At 42.4% G+C, this 18,609-nt stretch overlaps 1 protein-coding gene across 1 annotated transcript; it reads left to right on the top strand.

Annotated features, from left to right (window-relative positions):
- Positions 1–1,005: 1,005 nt before the first annotated feature.
- LOC139461779 (CD9 antigen-like) lies at positions 1,006–14,421 on the top strand. Its single transcript, XM_071243239.1, has 8 exons — positions 1,006–1,152; positions 4,879–5,076; positions 5,980–6,066; positions 6,505–6,600; positions 7,194–7,283; positions 8,579–8,656; positions 10,055–10,107; positions 12,125–14,421. The coding sequence occupies exons 1-8, from the start codon at positions 1,087–1,089 to the stop codon at positions 12,135–12,137; spliced, it is 681 nt and encodes a 226-aa protein (XP_071099340.1). The 5' UTR covers positions 1,006–1,086; the 3' UTR covers positions 12,138–14,421.
- Positions 14,422–18,609: the final 4,188 nt, after the last annotated feature.

The raw sequence follows: 18,609 nt of genomic DNA on the forward strand, positions 1-18,609 counted from the left end.
GGAATATTGTTAAAAGCGGCGTAAAACCATACTCACTCACTTATCATCATCATCATATTTCGATACGGTCAATTTTGTAAGTTGCACGGTTTTGTCCTTATGTGAAATTTATGTAAACATAAACTGTATTTAAACATTAGTTGCAGATTTGTTAAGATAAACAATGGTCTCTGTAAAGTAATGCCGTCCAAATTTGGAACAGCGTATTTACATAGCTGGTAATCAATATGTCATATTTGTAGATTTGACAACCCATCCTAAAGGCCAGCAGCGAACATGATGATAAGATAATATTTATTCAGAAACATTCCATTACGGAACAGATGCAATTTTTAAAAATGACAGTGAGTGAGAAATGGGCTTCACACATTGTATCCATGTCGGGAATCGAACCCAGATCTTTGGCGTGACGAGCGAACGCATTAACCACTAGGCTACCCGACCGCGAATGACAAAACATTATGATTCATATATACATATATACAGACAAACATACATTCCTGTAAACACAAAAACTAATTACAAAATATAAATATCAATATTACATATTTGATGATATTATACATAAAATGTCATCGGTTGATTAAGATCAATGGATATTTATTGCTTGAAATGAAAGACATGCAATTGATATTGATGGCTTCCTTATTTGAGGGGATGAAAAAATTGTGTTCATGATCGTGGACATTTATGTTTTTCTGGATATTTTTCCAAAGAGTTTCGAGTGTGTTTGGTTCAGTGAAGTAGATAGTGTTTTTCATCATCAATGGTTGAACCCGTAGAGCATAGCTTCTGATGTAGTGGGGTTGGTGGCTTTGTATGTCTTCCAAGTTCAATATTTCATTTATATTTATTTTGTATTTATGTATTATTTCGTCTGACATTTCCTGTATCCACACATGATTAAGTCAAGTGTACATGAACAGCACTTTAAGATCGATGTCAGTTTATAAATAGACCGCCGCGAGTCGCGTCTTCACGTCACATCCGCCAGCCTGGATCAACGCTCAATCGTGGGTATAGCAGCTGCTGGAGCCTGGCGCTAGGGTTTACCGTATTCCTGAGACGATAAAGGATCCAGTAGCCATGGGTTTGGGAGGATGTTACACCTGCATCAAGTATTTGCTTGTTGGATTCAACGTCCTATTCTCGGTATGTGAACCGCTCTCTCTCTCTCTCTTACTGATGCTAAGATCAGCATTTCTTCTGCTTACCAACGGTTGGTTCAATTGCTTGGTGCATGTAGCAAGGCAGAAGGCTTATTCATAGCGTGACACGGTTCGCTGCTCTGTGTTTAATGAGCTCGTTCATCTGTCGCTGTGCGTGGATGCCACTCTTGAATTCTTGTTTACCATTCCGTCAGACTCGGCCATAAAGAAACGGCACCCAGTGCAGTCGAACCAACAGTTACCGATGTCCCTGACCACAACAGGCCAATTTAACCGCATTGAGCACTGGCGATGCTGCTGCGCACGCCATGTAATATATCATGTAGTTTATGGATAATTGACACAATTTTCGGAGCGGAGATTTACCAGTTACTGAATGACATTTTATCACGGCATGATAATAACGGTTGGGTCGTGTAGTTCTCATTACATGCCGTACAGAGCATATATTGTATGACACACTAACTCCCATGCCATTCTTGTCCCTTCAGCTCTAGCAACCATGCTTGTGTGCACGTGGGTGCGCGCGCGCGTGTGTGTGTGTTTAGAATCAGAGGTATACCTTGTGCTATTTGATATAGTTTTTTCTGCCCCCTTTATGTCCTCTGTATATTTATTTATTTATTTATTTATTTATTTATTTATTTATTTATTTATTTATTTTTTATTTTATTTTTTATTTATTTATTTATTTATTTATTTTATTTATTTATAGGGTTTAAATTTAAATTACAAATATTACCAGTGTAAATGTACCGTGGAAATAGTTTCTTGATTAAAAATTGTTCCATGGGAATAATTTTCTTAGAGACATTAATACAAAAGAACATTTCACTACAGGAACAGATCCTCTGTGACATTTGTGTTAGATCATGCTTTTGTCATTATCTGAAACCGTCTTCGTCACAATATTACTCCACATCATCTCAAAGAATATATTCAACACACGCTGCATTACTTGAGTCAATGGGAATAGCTCGACATCCAATAACGCGACGCCACCAAGGCGGTGCTAAGAGCATTAGCTTTGCGTGAAGTCTTTGTCCTCCAGCCCAGATGGTCAGCTGTCTGGTCAGTTCACCACAAAGGATGGCCGGTGGCTGTTCAGGTCAAACTGCATGGGTCACTGACTAAATTACAGCCAACTGGACCGGGGCTTGATCGTACAGATTACGTTAACACAGAGTTTATCTAAATACGTTTCAGGTTTGACGTTAAATACGACCAGGTGGGATGAGGAAGGGTATGGTAGGGTGGGGGTGAGGGGCGTCCGTGTGTTATTTAGTACACGATTACTTTCAAGTTTTGTCAACCTGTTACTGCGTGGGGACTCACAAGACGGCGTGATTCGTCGATCACAATTACAATCAATTTATTGTCTGGTCCAGACTCGATTATTTACATGCCGTCTTCGTAGTGTGGGAATGTTGCTGGGTGTAGGTGTACTGTGGGTGTAGATTAGGTGTACTGTGGGTGTAGATTAGGCGTAGTGTGGGTGTAGGTTAGATGTACTGTGGTGTAGGTTAGGTGTACTGTGGGTGTAGGTTAAGTGTACTGTGGGTCTAGGTTAGGTGTACTGTGGGTGTAGGTGTACTGTGAGTGTAGGTTAGGTGTACTGTGAGTGTAGGTTAGGTGTACTGTGGGTGTAGGTGTACTGTGGGTGTAGGTTAGGTGTACTGTGGATGTAGGTTAGGTGGATGTGGGTTAGGTGTTCTGTGGGTGTAGTTTAGGTGTACTGTGAGTGTAGGTTAGGTGTACTGTGAGTGTAGGTTAGGTGTACTGTGGGTGTAGATGTACTTTTGGTGCAGGTTAGGTGTACTGTGGGTGTAGGTTAGGTGTACTGTGGGTGTAGGTTAGGTGCACTGTGGGTGTAGGTTAGGTGTACTGTGGGTGTAGGTTAGGTGTACTGTGGGTGTAGGTTAGGTGTACTGTGGATGTTGGTTAGGTGTACTGTGGGTGTGGGTTAGGTGTACTGTGGGTGTAGGTGTACTGTGAGTGTAGGTTAGGTGTACTGTGGGTGTAGGTTAGGTGTTCTGTGGTTGTAGGCGTACTACACCTTGGGTGTAGGTTAGATGCACTGTGGGTGTAGGTGTACTGTGAGTGTAGGTTAGGTGTACTGTGGGTGTAGGTTAGGTGTTCTGTGGTTGTAGGCGTACTACACCTTGGGTGTAGGTTAGATGCACTGTGGGTGTAGGTGTATTGTAGGTGTACTGTGGGTGTAGGTGTACTGTGAGTGTAGGTTAGGTGATCTGTGGGTGTAGGTGTACTGTGGGTGTAGGCTAGGTGTACTGTGAGTGTAGGTTAGGTGTACTGTGGGTGTAGGTTAGGTGTACTGTGGGTGTAGGTTAGGTGCACTGTGGGTGTAGGTTAGGTGTACTGTGAGTGTAGGTTAGGTGTACTGTGGGTGTAGGTTAGGTGTACTGTGGGTGTAGGTTAGGTGTACTGTGGGTGTAGGTTAGGTGCACTGTGGGTGTAGGTTAGGTGTACTGTGGGTGTAGGTTAGGTGTACTGTGGGTGTAGGTTAGGTGTACTGTGGGTGTAGGTTAGGTGTTCTGTGGTTGTAGGCGTACTACACCTTGGGTGTAGGTTAGATGCACTGTGGGTGTAGGTGTATTGTAGGTGTACTGTGGGTGTAGGTGTACTGTGAGTGTAGGTTAGGTGATCTGTGGGTGTAGGTGTACTGTGGGTGTAGGCTAGGTGTACTGTGAGTGTAGATTAGGTGTACTGTGAGTGTAGGTTAGGTGATCTGTGGGTGTAGGTGTACTGTGGGTGTAGGCTAGGTGTACTGTGAGTGTAGGTTAGGTGTACTGTGGGTGTAGGTTAGGTGATCTGTGGGTGTAGGTGTACTGTGAGTGTAGATTAGGTGTACTGTGGGTGTAGGTTAGGTGATCTGTGGGTGTAGGTGTACTGTGGGTGTAGGTTAGGTGTTCTGTGGTTCTAGGTGTACTGTGGGTGTAGGTGTACTACACCTTGGGTGTAAGTTAGATTCACTGTTGGTGTAGGTATATTGTAGGTGTACTGTGGGTGTAGGTTAGATGTACTGTAGTTGTAGGTGTACTGTGGATGTAGGTTAGGTGTACTGTGGATGTAGGTTAGGTGTACTGTGGGTGTAGGTGTACTGTAGGTGTGGGTTAGGTGTACTGTGGGTGTAGGTGTACTGTGGATGTGGGTTAGGTGTACTGTGGGTGTGGGTTAGGTGTACTGTGGGTGTGGGTTAGGTGTACTGTGGGTTAGGTGTACTGTGGGTGTAGGTGTACTGTGGATGTGGGTTAGGTGTACTGTGGCTGTAGCCGCCCCCCCCCCCCCCCCCCCACACACACACACCCCTTGTAATTAGAACAATCATTGACTCATCAGCAACTTACCTGTGCTTGTTGGTTTTACCACAGTGGTGAACGTCCAAAACCAGCTTCATTCGGGGTTTCCTCCCACATGAAGCTGGCACGCCGTGATATGACTGAAACACTGTTCAAAAGAACGTTATATACGCGCCAAAACATCCATATTTATTAGATATCTCAAAAGCAGGGTCGATTGAACGCATCCTACCATATCACGAGCACGTGCCCATGAATCAAATAGTGATGATACCAGATGTTCGCTAAAAGCGAATCTTGCCCCACCGGTAGCACTCGTCATAAATACATGCAAAGGCAATGATGAGAAAGTCATGTTATGTTATGTTTCAATTATATTGTTTCTGTTTCAGGTCGTTGGTCTTGCGCTTCTTGCCATTGGTATTTGGTTCAGACTTGACCCGAATATGAATAGTTATATGGAGGATGACAGCATCGAAATGGCTCATCTTGGTGCCTACGGCTGCATCGTCATCGGCGCCATCATAACTGTTGTTGGTTTTTTCGGATGTTGCGGAGCGCTCAGAGAGAGTCAGTGTCTACTTGTTTCGGTGAGTTTTTAGATTTTGTAGCTAAAAAAAACCCCAAAAATCATGTAGCGATCCGTGAAGATTCCACCCGATCCCGTGAGGCGCTTCTTACGACAAGCATTGTCGCCAAGCACGGAAGACCTATTCTGCCCCGGATCTTCACGGGTCCCTCTAAAATGTATAAAAAATGAAAACTGTATGAAAAAGGAGTATAATTGTACCAAAATAATGTTGATTATTGTCGTAATTTGTAAGTTGTCTTTTGTCATTGCCAACTTGAAGAACACCCGATTCTATGAGATTGCTGTAGTAAATGCCTTATTGTATTGCATGACAGATTAACTACAGCATTATGAAAGTATCGGGTGGTCCTTAATTTCTTTTGAGTAGTATATAGGTTATTGTGTTTTGCTAAAGAAAAGGTGAAGGTCACGTTATTCCTGCTATTTGTTTTAACGGATGAAGTCACGTGAAAATTAGATTGATATTATTGTGGTAATGATGATTGTAATACCGATAACAATTGTATCCGAGTGAGTTAGTGAGTTTGGTTTTGACGCCGCTTTGATTAGTATTACAGTTATATCGCGGCGTGTCAGCTTAATGTGGGAGAAAAGCCCGAAGTGATGCAGGTGTAACCCACGAGCACGGGTATGGTGCTGACAAACCTGGAAACATGATCGGGGTGAACCAGGATTCAAACCCACAATCATAGGTTTCTGGCGTGTCCAAGGGACGCAACTCTGCACAGCGAATTGCGGCGCCTCAGACAACTAGGCCCCCTTTCTAGCCCAGTATTAGAAGAGAATTATCTTTATCATGATAATGACAAATATTATAGAAATAGCCTATTTTGGCGATTATGATTATGATCGTGTCAGTGATCATTATTGTACATTCATGTTTGTTATGTCTCTGTTCCAGTTTTTCATCAGCTTGGCCGTCATTTTCATGTCTCTATTAGGGCTAGCAGTTCGCCTTTTTATCCTGAAGGACATGGTATCTGGCACGGTAAGCATTTGGTCTTCCCAGAGTGATTGCTCTCTACAATATGAGTGAGTGAGGGAGTTTGGCATAAAGCCCTGTATGGATATAGTATTTGATACAGCCATATGTCAAGAACGTTAAAAAAGTGCATTTGAAAAAAAACCACTTTAATATTTGACATTTGTATTTTTCTCCTCGAAAATTTGTTTTGTGTTATAAATGAACAATTTTACTTCACAAACAAATTCACATACTCTGTGTTTTCCTGCCATGGCGAGGGCCAATGACTGCTAAGTTTAGTGTCGACCAATCGCAGCCTACGAGAAATCAGCCACCTCCTGTCAACTCGTTTAGGAAGACAGGAGCCCAGTCCATATGTGGTTTAAACATTACCGATGAGCATTTATTAAATTTTCCCACTCGCCAGCTTAGATAGCTTTATTACCTTCTTTTCCTTCACAGGTTAGAAACTTCTTTAAAAAAAACCTTGACGCGAGAGTCGCCACGTACAACACGGACAGGGTCTCAATGGAGTACATGGATGCCATTCAAAATCAGGTGACAATTTATATCTTTATTTATTTTGCATTATATTTGTAGTGTTCAATCTAAAGTGAAAGCGCTTCTTAAATATACGTACAGCAGTGTTTAAGTGAATAGGTACGCAACGACCGTGAAGATCCGGGGTAGAATAGGTCTTCAGAAACCCATGCTTGCCTTAAAGGGGACTATGCTTGTTAGGCGACTAATGGCATCGGGTGGCCAGGCTCGCTGACTTGTTGATGCCTGTCATCGTATCCCAATCACTGGACTGTCTGGTCCAGACTCGATTATATACAGACCGCCGTCATATAGCTGGAATTTTGTTGAGAGCGGCGTTAAACAAACAAACAACCAATCAAAACAAAAAGGTGTTTTCATGGTCACTTTGTATTGATAGTATTGACACTGATAGTGATTCATAAACACATGCTTCTCATATAGTCGGAGCCGTAAAATCTATTCTGCGTTTAACAGGGACTTCTGATGCATATTGAAAGGGTTTTGTGGCTTTTGTTATTCTCGGGGGCAGTTTTTAGGGTACAACTGTCCAATGGGTAAATGTCCCCATACCATGTATTTCTTGACATATATTTGTCGGCTTGTTGCAGTTTGATTGTTGCGGCTCCTCAATTGGTGCTGTTGATTACAGCGTCGTCTTTCAATTGCCATCAAGCTGCAGCATTATTAACTACGCTACGGTAAGTATTAAACTTGTAGACTTATACATTTGACAGTGGTATGACGAACAGTAGGGCACATTTATTTATAACTTATGCTGGAGGAGTTTTACCATGTAACTTCATCACTTCGGGATTACACATCTACATTCGTCCTTGTGTCAAGAGATACGGATGGGCCAATCGATTAAAGCTCCGCTATGCCCAGTGCAAAGTTGCTTCCCCAAGGAGGACCAGAAACCTATGATTGTGTATCTAGACTTGTCGGCATTACTCGCTCGGTCCTACACCTTTTCGGGCTTTCCTCCCACACGAAGCTGACACGCCATGATGTTACTGAAATATTGTTCAAAGCGGCGTTAAACTCAATTCACTCACTCACTTCTCTGTGTCATCACTGTCCAGTCAAGATTTTGCGATGGGTATAAAGTTACAACAATAGAATCGTGACTTCGTGATCCTTCCGAACTGATGACTTATCACAGTAGTGTCCCCGACGTCAACATCAGATGTCCACTACGTCATCAGCTGTTCAGTACGTCAACATCAGCTGTTCAGTACGTCAACGTCAGCTGTTCAGTACGTCAACATCAGCTGTTCAGTACGTCAGCATCAGCTGTTCAGTACGTCAACGCCAGCTACATGTATAGACTATTCCAATGTCAAAATAAGTTATCCACGATGGTAAAGTCAAGTGTCCACTACATCAATGTCAGATGTTGACTATGCCAATGTCAACGTCAGTTATCCACGATGTCAACGTCACGTCAGTTATCCACTTAACGTAAGGTGTCCAATGTGTCAATGTTAAGATGTCCACCACCTCAACGTCTGTTATCCTCATGGTCAATGTTAGATGTCCATTGTGTCATCGTTAGATGTCCACCACATCAACGTCAGTTATCCACTACACCTAGTCGGATGTGTAAGGTAACGTAAGGTGTCCACTACGTCAATGCCAATTACCCGCAATTCCAGTGTCAGTTGTAAATGACACTAACTTCTATATGTGTTCTCCACAAAGCCAATATCTGTTGTCCACTAGGTCAACGTCAACATCTGTACATCACATCAAACGTCAATTCCGTCGACGTCAGTAGTCAGCTGTGCCAACGTCAACGTCAGTAGTCCTCAGCACCAACGTCTGACGAGTACAGTATAATCAGTCTTCAGCCGAGCCTGAACGTGCGATTCATTATAAGACCTGTGAACACAAACCGTGGTCATATGTCTTTAAAAGCATTTCCTACTTACATGTGATATGTCATGATCGATACACGATTTTTGTAACCTTGATCGTTCCTTTTTATTTACAGCCATGTCTTGACAAGATTGTCCCTGAATCTTACACGACACTAATTATCTGCATCCCAATAGTATTTGCGCTGCCTTTGGTGAGTAAAGTATTTGTTGTGAGTTAAAATTGTAAATCACATCGGCACATGACCAAATTAATGCATTTTTATTTACTGAAAGACCTGTCAACAAAGAACAGTGAAATAACTGATAACATATCACAGATTTTTGTAAACAACTAGTGTGAAAACAACACTGAGATCAATTATTAAGCAACTTTGAGAAAGGAAGGTCAGAGTTCCGTCCATCAGAAACTTATAATCGGTTCGAATCCCAGATTCACCCTGATAATGTTTTTGGGTTTGTCTGCACCATACGCGTTCTTGTGGGCTTTTTTCTAAGAACTTCATCACTTCGTGCTTTCCTCCCACATCAAGTGTCCTCCGCCCTGATATTGCTTGAATATTGCTGAAAGCATAAAGTATTACTCAGTCAATCACTCACCCACAGAGGCGACTAACGGGATCGGGTGGTCAGGCTCGCTGACTTGGTTGATGCATGTCATCGTATCCCAATTGCGTGGATCGATGCTCATGATGTCACTCACTGGATTGTCTGGTCCACACTCGATTATTTACAGACCGCCGTCATATATGTGGAATATTGCTGAGTTCGGCGTTAAAAAACAAACAAACAAACAAACCTACATGACCTATATGTCTTTAGAACATCAGCTCAAAACGCTTCTCGAAACTAAACTCAGCCCTTTCGACACATCATTGTTTTACCTGCTCATTTAGCGATTTCCAAACGGATACCAAGCAATCTGTTAAACCCAGAAAAACGATGGACGTGGTAGGCTTTTATATACAGTTAAATGTTGCCTGGATATGCACATTGTGGCAAAGGTACTGATTCTACTATCACGAAAGTATTGCATTCAATTGCGACTCGTGAAGATCCGGGGTAGGATAGGTCTTCAGCAACCCATGCTTGCCGTAAAAGATGACTATGCGTCGGGTGGTCAGGCTCGCTGACGTGGTTGATCGATTGCGTGGATCGATGCTCATGGTGTCAATCACTGGATTGTGACTGGATCCAGACTCAATTATTTACAGACCGCCGTCATATATGTGGAATATTGCTGAGTGGGGATTTAAACAACAAACTAACAAACATTCAGTAGCAGTGCCCTTCTGTTGTTATATATTCTATAACAATTCAGCCTACAATAACCAATAAAATATGTGTTTGTTTCTTGTATAATGCCGCACATAGCAATATTTCAGTTGTAATACCGCGGCCGGTAAATAATAAAATCTGGGGTAGACAATCCAGTGATTGACATAAGGAGCAACGACAGGGGTACGACGTCTGAACAGTAGATTCATAAGTCATCTTTTACTTCCTGCAGAGTCTGCTGGGGATCTGTTTTTACCCGGAATATATCCCCTTGTATCCCTGCAATGAACTGTTATAACTTGTTTACTTCACAGCTTGTGGGAATGATGTTTGCTATGATGTTGTGCTGTGCTATCAGAAGAGAGGGGTAAGTACAGTTGACATCTTATAAGCACACAATCATCCTTAATGGGCTAGTTGGCCTACGTTTTAGCGGCATGATAAGTTGTCAATCGATCTCGAGGGGTATATGGTGTAATGTACCCTGGGTGTGAAGCTGTGTACCCCGAGCCGCCAGGCTCTGAGGGAATACATACATATATGAGCCCGCAGTTTCACTGAGCACGTAGGAGAACCGAGTTACTTCCCTTTGCTCAATACAATCGGATAAACGTTGGTTTATTTCAACTCAATACATATTCGAGAAACGCAGGTTACCTACGATGTAAGGAAGAGAATTTATGGATGTCAACTTGTTTATTATGAGGAACACAACGTTACGGAGTATATACTTTCTCCTTCATCAGGTTAATGATGAAGGAGTAAGTATACACTACGTAACGTTGTGTTCCTCATAATAAACAAGTTGACATCCATAAATTCACTTCTTTAAGACTATCAGTTATATATGCCTTTCAAAGATTTACCTGCGATGTGATTTCTCAGCGGGCTACGTGGAACATAATTGCCCGCTCCACATATCGGAAGCTAGTAATTTATTGTGAGGTGAAATTATGTCAGTTGATGACTACTTCTTATCTTGACTCAGTGTAAGAAAATCATTTTCCCCAACTTGCAAACAGTTTGCTGGTAGGTTATTGTACCGTGAAGATAACAGAGATTATAAGCCGTGTATGATTCGTCAAAACCCTAGTGAATACATACGAAGTAATGGGTTTTTTCTGAGCTGAAGGGTGCGATGAGGTAGTCCTGTGGTTGAAGTGTTCGCTCGTCACGCCGAAGACCCGGGTTTGACGCACCATGGGTACAGTGAGTGCAGCCCATGTTAGGTACCCCGCCGTGATATTGCTGGAATATTGCTAAAAGAGGCGTAAAACCATACTCAGTCACTCACTCAAGTTAGCTAAAGAAATGAGGCCAAAATATCACACCAACCCTAATCCGCACGTTAATTTTGTGCGAACCCTATTGCCCGACAATGAGGCAGTGTGTGGAGCAGAAGGCCGCAAGGCGCTGTAACCTCAGCGCTTATTTGTCTGAATACTTGCTGTTCTTTCTCTCGCTAAGACCGCCGTTTCTTGATTGGTTGGTTTGACGTAGCAATTACACCACAAAGTAGTCGTTTGTGATGGAGGAACTAGTGTTAACAATCTTGCTAAGCATTGAAGAAGTGATTCAGTTTTATTACTTAATGGAGAGTATTATACTTACGAAAAATCAATCCAATAAAAATATGGTACCACGATGCGATATGTGTGCAGAAAGGTCACCTTGGAGGGACTTTCATTACTAAGCTCCATACATCGATCCGATACCTTCATGCTCAATACCTTATTTTTGTAAAATGCTCCAGTCTTTCTCTTTACGCTGAAAACAAACATGTCTGTAAATGTTTTGGATTGTTTTTTCACAGTTCTGATATTTTCCATCGGACAATTCAAGTACCACGATTTCAAAAGTTTAAAAGGATCCACAGAAAATGTGTCCAGTAATGCATTTTAATTACGTCGAGTTATTATTCTCAACTCTAGTCTGACATGATAGGAAACAAGCAAGTCTTCATTGTCATCTCGCTGTTATCCAGTCAAGACCGCCTCCGTGGCCCGGGTTCGATCCCCGGCCGCGTCATACCAAATGACGTTAAAAGATGGTACTCGTTGTTACCCTGTCTGGCGCTCGGCATTAAGGGGTTAAAGCAAGGACTGGTCGGCTCGGAGTCCGAATACTGTGTCTGAGTGGGATATTCATGTTAAACTGCGGCATGGTATCTCAGTGGGCTAGCACTATAAATCGGCATCAGTCCGGTCTAGTACAAGCAGCCACACACACACACGTGCATGCACGTCGCTATATAAGTGCAATAATCTTGAACGCGACGTTAAACCCAATTTCACCTCACCTCATCCAGTCAAATGTATTACAATCTATACAGACATATGCATGTTTACATTTCTCATCAATATTGATACATTTCATTCTTTCAGGTACTCCCATTAGTGCTCGGATTTCCGTTTGAAGATCTACCTTCTTCAGTACAGAGAATTCATGGACGTCGTCTTGTTTAAAATGGCATTTGTAATAACACTTAAACATTATGGTCATGCAAATAACGACATCTTTCTGCATGCATATTTGTGTCTATTTTCCTTATTGAGAATTTAAGACAATTCAAAATTGTTTTCGTCGCCAAATTGGCCTCTCCAATCTGCGTACCGGAACGTCTCATTGGTCTTGTTGGTATTCGTCAGCACTCGTCTTTTTCCGTAACATTCAGCTTGTCCCGGAATGACACGAGTGGTCACGAATGGTCTTGATGGCTTGAAAAACATGCATTTGCATACGGTAATATCGACATCTCGAACAGGACATAATATTATGTTATGTCAGTAACGAGTGAGAAGCTACACATTATACGACATGAATATTTCAGTATTATACGACTGGGTTACGACCAAAGCGAAAAGTAGTCAGTAGTCGATCCCGATAGCGAACCGACAGCCAGCCTAAAGCGATCCGATAGCGAACCGACAGCCACCCCGAAGCGATCCGACAGCGAACCGACAGCCAGCCGAAGTGATCCGACAGCGAACCGACAGCCAGCGCGAAGCGATCCGATAGCGAACCGACAGCCAGCCCGATGCGATCCGATAGCGAACCGACAGCCAGCCTAAAGCGATCCGACAGCAAACCGACAGCCAGCCCGAAGCGATCCGACAGCGAACCGACAGCCATCCTAAAGCGATTCGATAGCGAACCGACAGCCAGCCTAAAGCGATCCGATAGCGAACTGACAGCCAGCCTACAGCGATCCGATTGCGAAATTAAAGCGGATCGATAAGGGCTGAATCCATTATATGTAGTGTCTGTGTGCAAGCCATTGGGCAGATATACTGACCCTGCAAACATATTTGGTTATTGTTTAGCTTTCGAAAACAATCGAGTTTCAACGAGTAAGTGTTGACAAGCGTTTAAACCCTCAAGAATGCTCAATGTGAATGTATAATACAACGCTTTTGTCGTCAGTTGGACGTATTTTCATACTATCAAAGTGAATGATTAAATAATTCATTTTGCATCTGACAAACTTATTTTTATTAGTGAGAGATAAGTGTATTTGCTACAATCCTGCAAACCAGTTTGAAATGAGTGAATTTCACTGTATGAATCTGTATCACAATTTTGGCACTTTGGAAGGAATCAATTTGTGCCCAGTGTTTGTTATGACGTCACACAAGTACAACGTGAACCAAGAGTGACGCCATTCCATGACATTTGAAGTCTGTCACTATCAACAGATAAGTCCACCCTCGGTAATCCAGGGTGTTATATCTCTATTTGCTTATAATAAATATCTTGGTCCCATTCGCCACCAGATACGTTCCGGAAGTGACGTCATCTGACGTAATTTGACTGTGTGGCTATTTCGAAGCAATCGAAACAAATGGGCCCAGGGTATTCATGAAAGTAGAATGGAAATAAAATACATTTGAAAATCGAATATATCTCTGATATAATAGTTCTCATCTTGGAAGGCCAATGCCCTAATGGCAACGATGTAAACATTGTACCAACATTGCAAACATTGTGCAAATACAATGATAATAAATTTAGTGATCTCAGAATAGGGAGGTTCTTTAAGCACAATTACCGGTAAAGATTTCGTTGACTTTTGAATTATATATGTTTTCAATATATCGATAAAAAGTCTACATGTAGGTATTTTTCATATGAAGACACAATTCTGCACAATCTGAAGCCCCGTGAAGATCCAGGGTAGAATAGGTCTTCAGCAACCCACTCTTGCCGTAAAAGGCGACTATGCTTGTCGTAAGGGACGACTAACGGGATCGGGCGGTCAGGCTCGCTGACTTGGTTGATGCATGTCATTGTATCCCAATTGCATGGATCGATGCTCATGATTGCGGCGTTAAACAGTAAACAAACAAACACAATCTGAATCGGCGTTCGAGATTTTTGTTTGCTTCGTGTCGAAAAGCAAACAATACATGACATGATTCCGTAAGAAAACGGATCAATTTGTAGCTCACATCTTATCGTGTTTTCACGAACGCTGACTTACTTAACTCAAGAGCTGTATTATATTTCAGTATCCATGTGTTTATGATAAGCTCGTTCATGTTTACTGAGTTGATTATGAAACGATGTGGTTGGTGATTCAAATTCATTTGCGTTGAATTTCAACTTTTTGTACATACATCTACCTGTATTTTATTACCCAATTTTCGTTTTTTACAAAATGTATTAAACTTTTGTGACTGTTCTTAATGTGTTGTTTTTCACACATGCTTGTCTGATAAAACACATTGATCATGAAGTGAGAGAGTTGGGTTTAACGCTTTGAAACGTATTTCAGTCACATCAGGTGAAGGTGAAATGGGGTTTAACATCGCGTCCAAGATTATTGCACTTATATAGCGACGTGCAGGTACGTGTGTGTGTGTGGCTGCTTGTACCAATCCGGACTGATGCCGATTTAAAGTGCTAGCTCACTGAGATACCATGCCGCAGTTTAACATGAATACCCCATTAAGACACAGTATACTGACTCCGAGCCGACCAGTCCTTGTTTTCGCCCCTTAATGCCTAGCGCCAGACAGGGTACGAACCCCGGACCTTCAGCTCACCGGGCGGACGCTCTACCACTAGACCACGGAGGCGGTCTCAGTCACATCATCCTGATGTGGGAAGAAAGCCTGACGTGATGCAGGTCTTAGACATTTACCGTTTTGGTGTAACCCTATAGCAGTAATATGGTGCAGACAAACCTAAAAACGAATCAGGGTATGTGAGATTCAAACCAACGGTCGCAGTTTAGGCTATGGCTAAGGGACACAACTCTGCACAGCGGTAGCCACTGGCCACTCGTGACCCCCACATACTCTACATTATTAATAAAGTGTATGAAAACCATCCACCCATCTATCATCGGACCATGACAAATAGGATGTTTCTGTCTTTGACGAGGCTTCAGTTATCCAATGATGTAGGGGCGGTCGAGTAGCCCAGTGGTTAAAGCGTTCGCTCGTCACATCGAAACCCGGGTTCGATTCCCGACATGGGTACAATGTGTGAAGCCCATTTCTGGTGTCCCCCGCCTTGATATTGCTGGAATATTGCTAAAAGCAGCGTAGAACCATACTCACTCACTCACTCCAATGATGTAAGTGAGTTAGAATTTAAAGTCACATCGGCAATATTTCAGCCATATCGTGTCCAATGATGTAATTAACATAGATTCGGATTTAACTGCTGTACCTAATGACCTCAAATTACCAACTAAACAACAACACGCTTGGTACACATGGGAACGAGGGTTTAAATTGTCACTAAATTTCATATTTGGGTCTATTTAATTTTTATATTGCGATGTTATATTAAGAGTGCAGCGCGTGGGGCCCAGGTCAGAATAGGCCCCCCTATCATATTTCATGTGAAACGAGCAGCTACCCTGGATCGATGGCTTGGTTCATAGTTTGTTATCGTCCCCTGACAGCGTGGAGCGTGTTCATAATATCACTCACTGGTTTGTCTGGCCTTGATTCGATTCAACACCCCGCCATATTGTTTAATGTTGCTGACTGCGGAGTTAAACAACATTCACTCACTCATTGATATCAATGTAAAATATTTTGTCCAACTTGCCTTGCCAGTCTCCTAAGAACAAGACCTGCTCACCTGATATTCTACGTTAATGAGCTCAATGCGATTTATGCCATACTTAAATACGCATCTCGTCATCATCCTGTATTGCATGCTAAAAGGTCAAGTGGTCAGTCATTATATTTAATAAGCAATAGTTTGGAACGACTCGCCTTGGGTGTGGTACGTGTGTACATAACCAATCGCCACCTGTCAATCATACAGCATGATTGATCAATCAGAGTCCGGAGAGACACAGAACCCGCCATTTTGTCCGACTTCCATCCCGACTTTTGTGACAGCGAATAGATGTTTGTCAGGGAAATGTTTATGTAAATGTATTTTTGAAATATAGTTTCTGTACAATTACCCACCAACCCACCATATATTACACATATATAAAATATCGATAAAAAGAGCCTCCTGTCCCCTGATAGTTCGAGACTATTTCATCCTCCTCTCGGGGCGTATCACAGACCAATTTGTTGCAGCAGCATGCATAATGCATTGGGGGAGAAGGTCACATTAAAGCTATGCATTCTCTGAGTACTGCCGAGATTGATGGCTAAACAGAGATTGTCTGACTACATACAAGCGGAGCTAATTGTCATATGCAACAAGCACATAGTGAGCACAAATAACATCGCAATTACACGCATGCTGAGTGAGTGAGTGAGTGAGTGAGTGAGTGAGCGAGTGGACCCCTATAGAGGCGGGAAGGAACAGGTCTTCAGCAGGCTTGTCGTAAAAAGCGACTATCTCAATTGCGTGGATCGATGCTCATGATGTCATCTCATGAGCAAAGTCAAAAGGAATACGGTAAAAGCTCATATATCCGGTTCTTGGTGAATTCGTCCGGATTAGCAAATTTCAGGATAAACGAAATCTTGGATACGAATAACACCCATCTGTATTGATGCATTATTGATTGTTCCAGAGTATTACATCTTGTTTGTTTGTTTGTTGTTTAACGCCGCACCCAGCAATATTAAAGCTATGTGACGGCGGTCTGTAAATGATCGAGTCTGGAACAGACAATCCTGTGATTAACATCATGAGCATGGATCCACGCAATTGGGATACGATGACATGCATCAACCAAGTCATCGAGCCTGACCACCCGATCCCGTTAGTCGCCCCTTACAACAAGCATAGTCGCCTTTTACCGAAAGCATGGGTTGCTGAAGACATATTCTACCCCGGATCTTCACGGGTCTTTAACACTAGAGCAGACATTTACAGACCATGCTTCCTCTTGTCTGCTGTAAAAGGAGACTATTGCAGAGTGCGGCGTTAAACAACAAATAAACAAATAAACAAAAACGAAAAGTGTCCTGTGAACAATTAAGTTAAGTAACGTTAAGTTTCATTGTTTGTTGTTTAACACCGCAACTCCGCAGTATTCCAGCTATATGACAGCGGTCATCGAAAAAATCGAGCCTGGACCAGACAATCCTGTGATTGACATCATGAGTATCGAACCACCCGATCCCGTTGGTGATCGCATGGGTTGCTGAGGACCTATTCTTATCCGGACCTTCACGGTCCAGCGTTGAGATGGTTGGTTGGCTTGTTGGTTTGTTGTTTAACGCCGCACTCAACAATGTTCCAGCTATATGACGGCGGTCTGTAAATAGTCGATTCTGGACCAGACAATCCAGTGATTGATATCATGAGCATTGATCCACGCAAATGGGATCGATGACATGCATCAACCAAGTCAGCAAGCCTGACCACGCGATCCCGTAAGTCGCCTTTTACGACAAGCATAGTCACCTTATACGGCAAGCATGAAGACCTATTCTACCCCGGAATCTTCACGGTCCAGCGTTGAGTTGGTGGATGGGAGATTGTGCTGGGATGATATTTTAAAGTAAACTGTTCACTGGACATGGGCTGCGTAAACCAGTTCTGTTTGGCTTAAAGTGATGATTGTAAAAATATTTCGTCTCAAACAATTACCACAGACTCGCCCCTTCTTCTCCTTCCCCAACCAACCATATAGCCACTTAAAGAATACATCTGTTTAAGATTCTTGGATTTGGTATTAACTAGCTAAATGACTAAAGTAGACACACGCTTGTATATATCCGGTGCTGTTTAATACATGTGTGAATATTTATCTATGCATTTGAACGTAATGTTGCAGCAATAGATCGGTTACCGGTCTAACATCTAAGGGACATAACTCTTCGGAGACTATACAGCTTCCCTATACCAGTTACAACTGTTCCATTTCAGAATGACAAAACTGAACGTTGTAATGTATTGCAGAAGGTGTGTGGCCAGCCTTTCAGTTTGAGTGAATAGTTTCTGTGTTATATCAACCCGATTCCAATACAGCTCGTCAATCAGATTCGTAAGTTTTGTACCGTGTACAAAGTGCAACCACCCGTTGTCATGAATATTTAGTGAGTGAGTGAGTATGGTTTTACGCCGCTTTTAGCAATATTCCAGCAATATCACGACGGGGGACACCAGAAAAGGACTTCACACATTGTACCCATGTCGGGAATCGAACCCGGATCTGCGGCGTGACGAGCTAACGCTTTAACCACTAGGCTACCCGACCACCCCTGTCATCAATAGACTTCTGCCATATATAGACACCAATTTGTTTTGTTTTCATAAAATAAATATATTCCACAGTCATGGTGCAGGACTATATATATTAGTCAAATTTAGAATTATATGCAAAAGCGTGTCTAGCCAGCTCTATCTAGTACTATTCCACTATGATATCTGCAAAATGATATCAGAAAAAATATTTGTATCAATTTTAAGGGAGAGAGGTGTATTGTGGAACACA

This window comes from Haliotis cracherodii, unplaced genomic scaffold (genome assembly GCF_022045235.1).
Source record: "Haliotis cracherodii isolate W230 unplaced genomic scaffold, xgHalCrac1.p SCAF_15, whole genome shotgun sequence".
Taxonomy (NCBI): Eukaryota; Metazoa; Mollusca; class Gastropoda; order Lepetellida; family Haliotidae; genus Haliotis; species Haliotis cracherodii.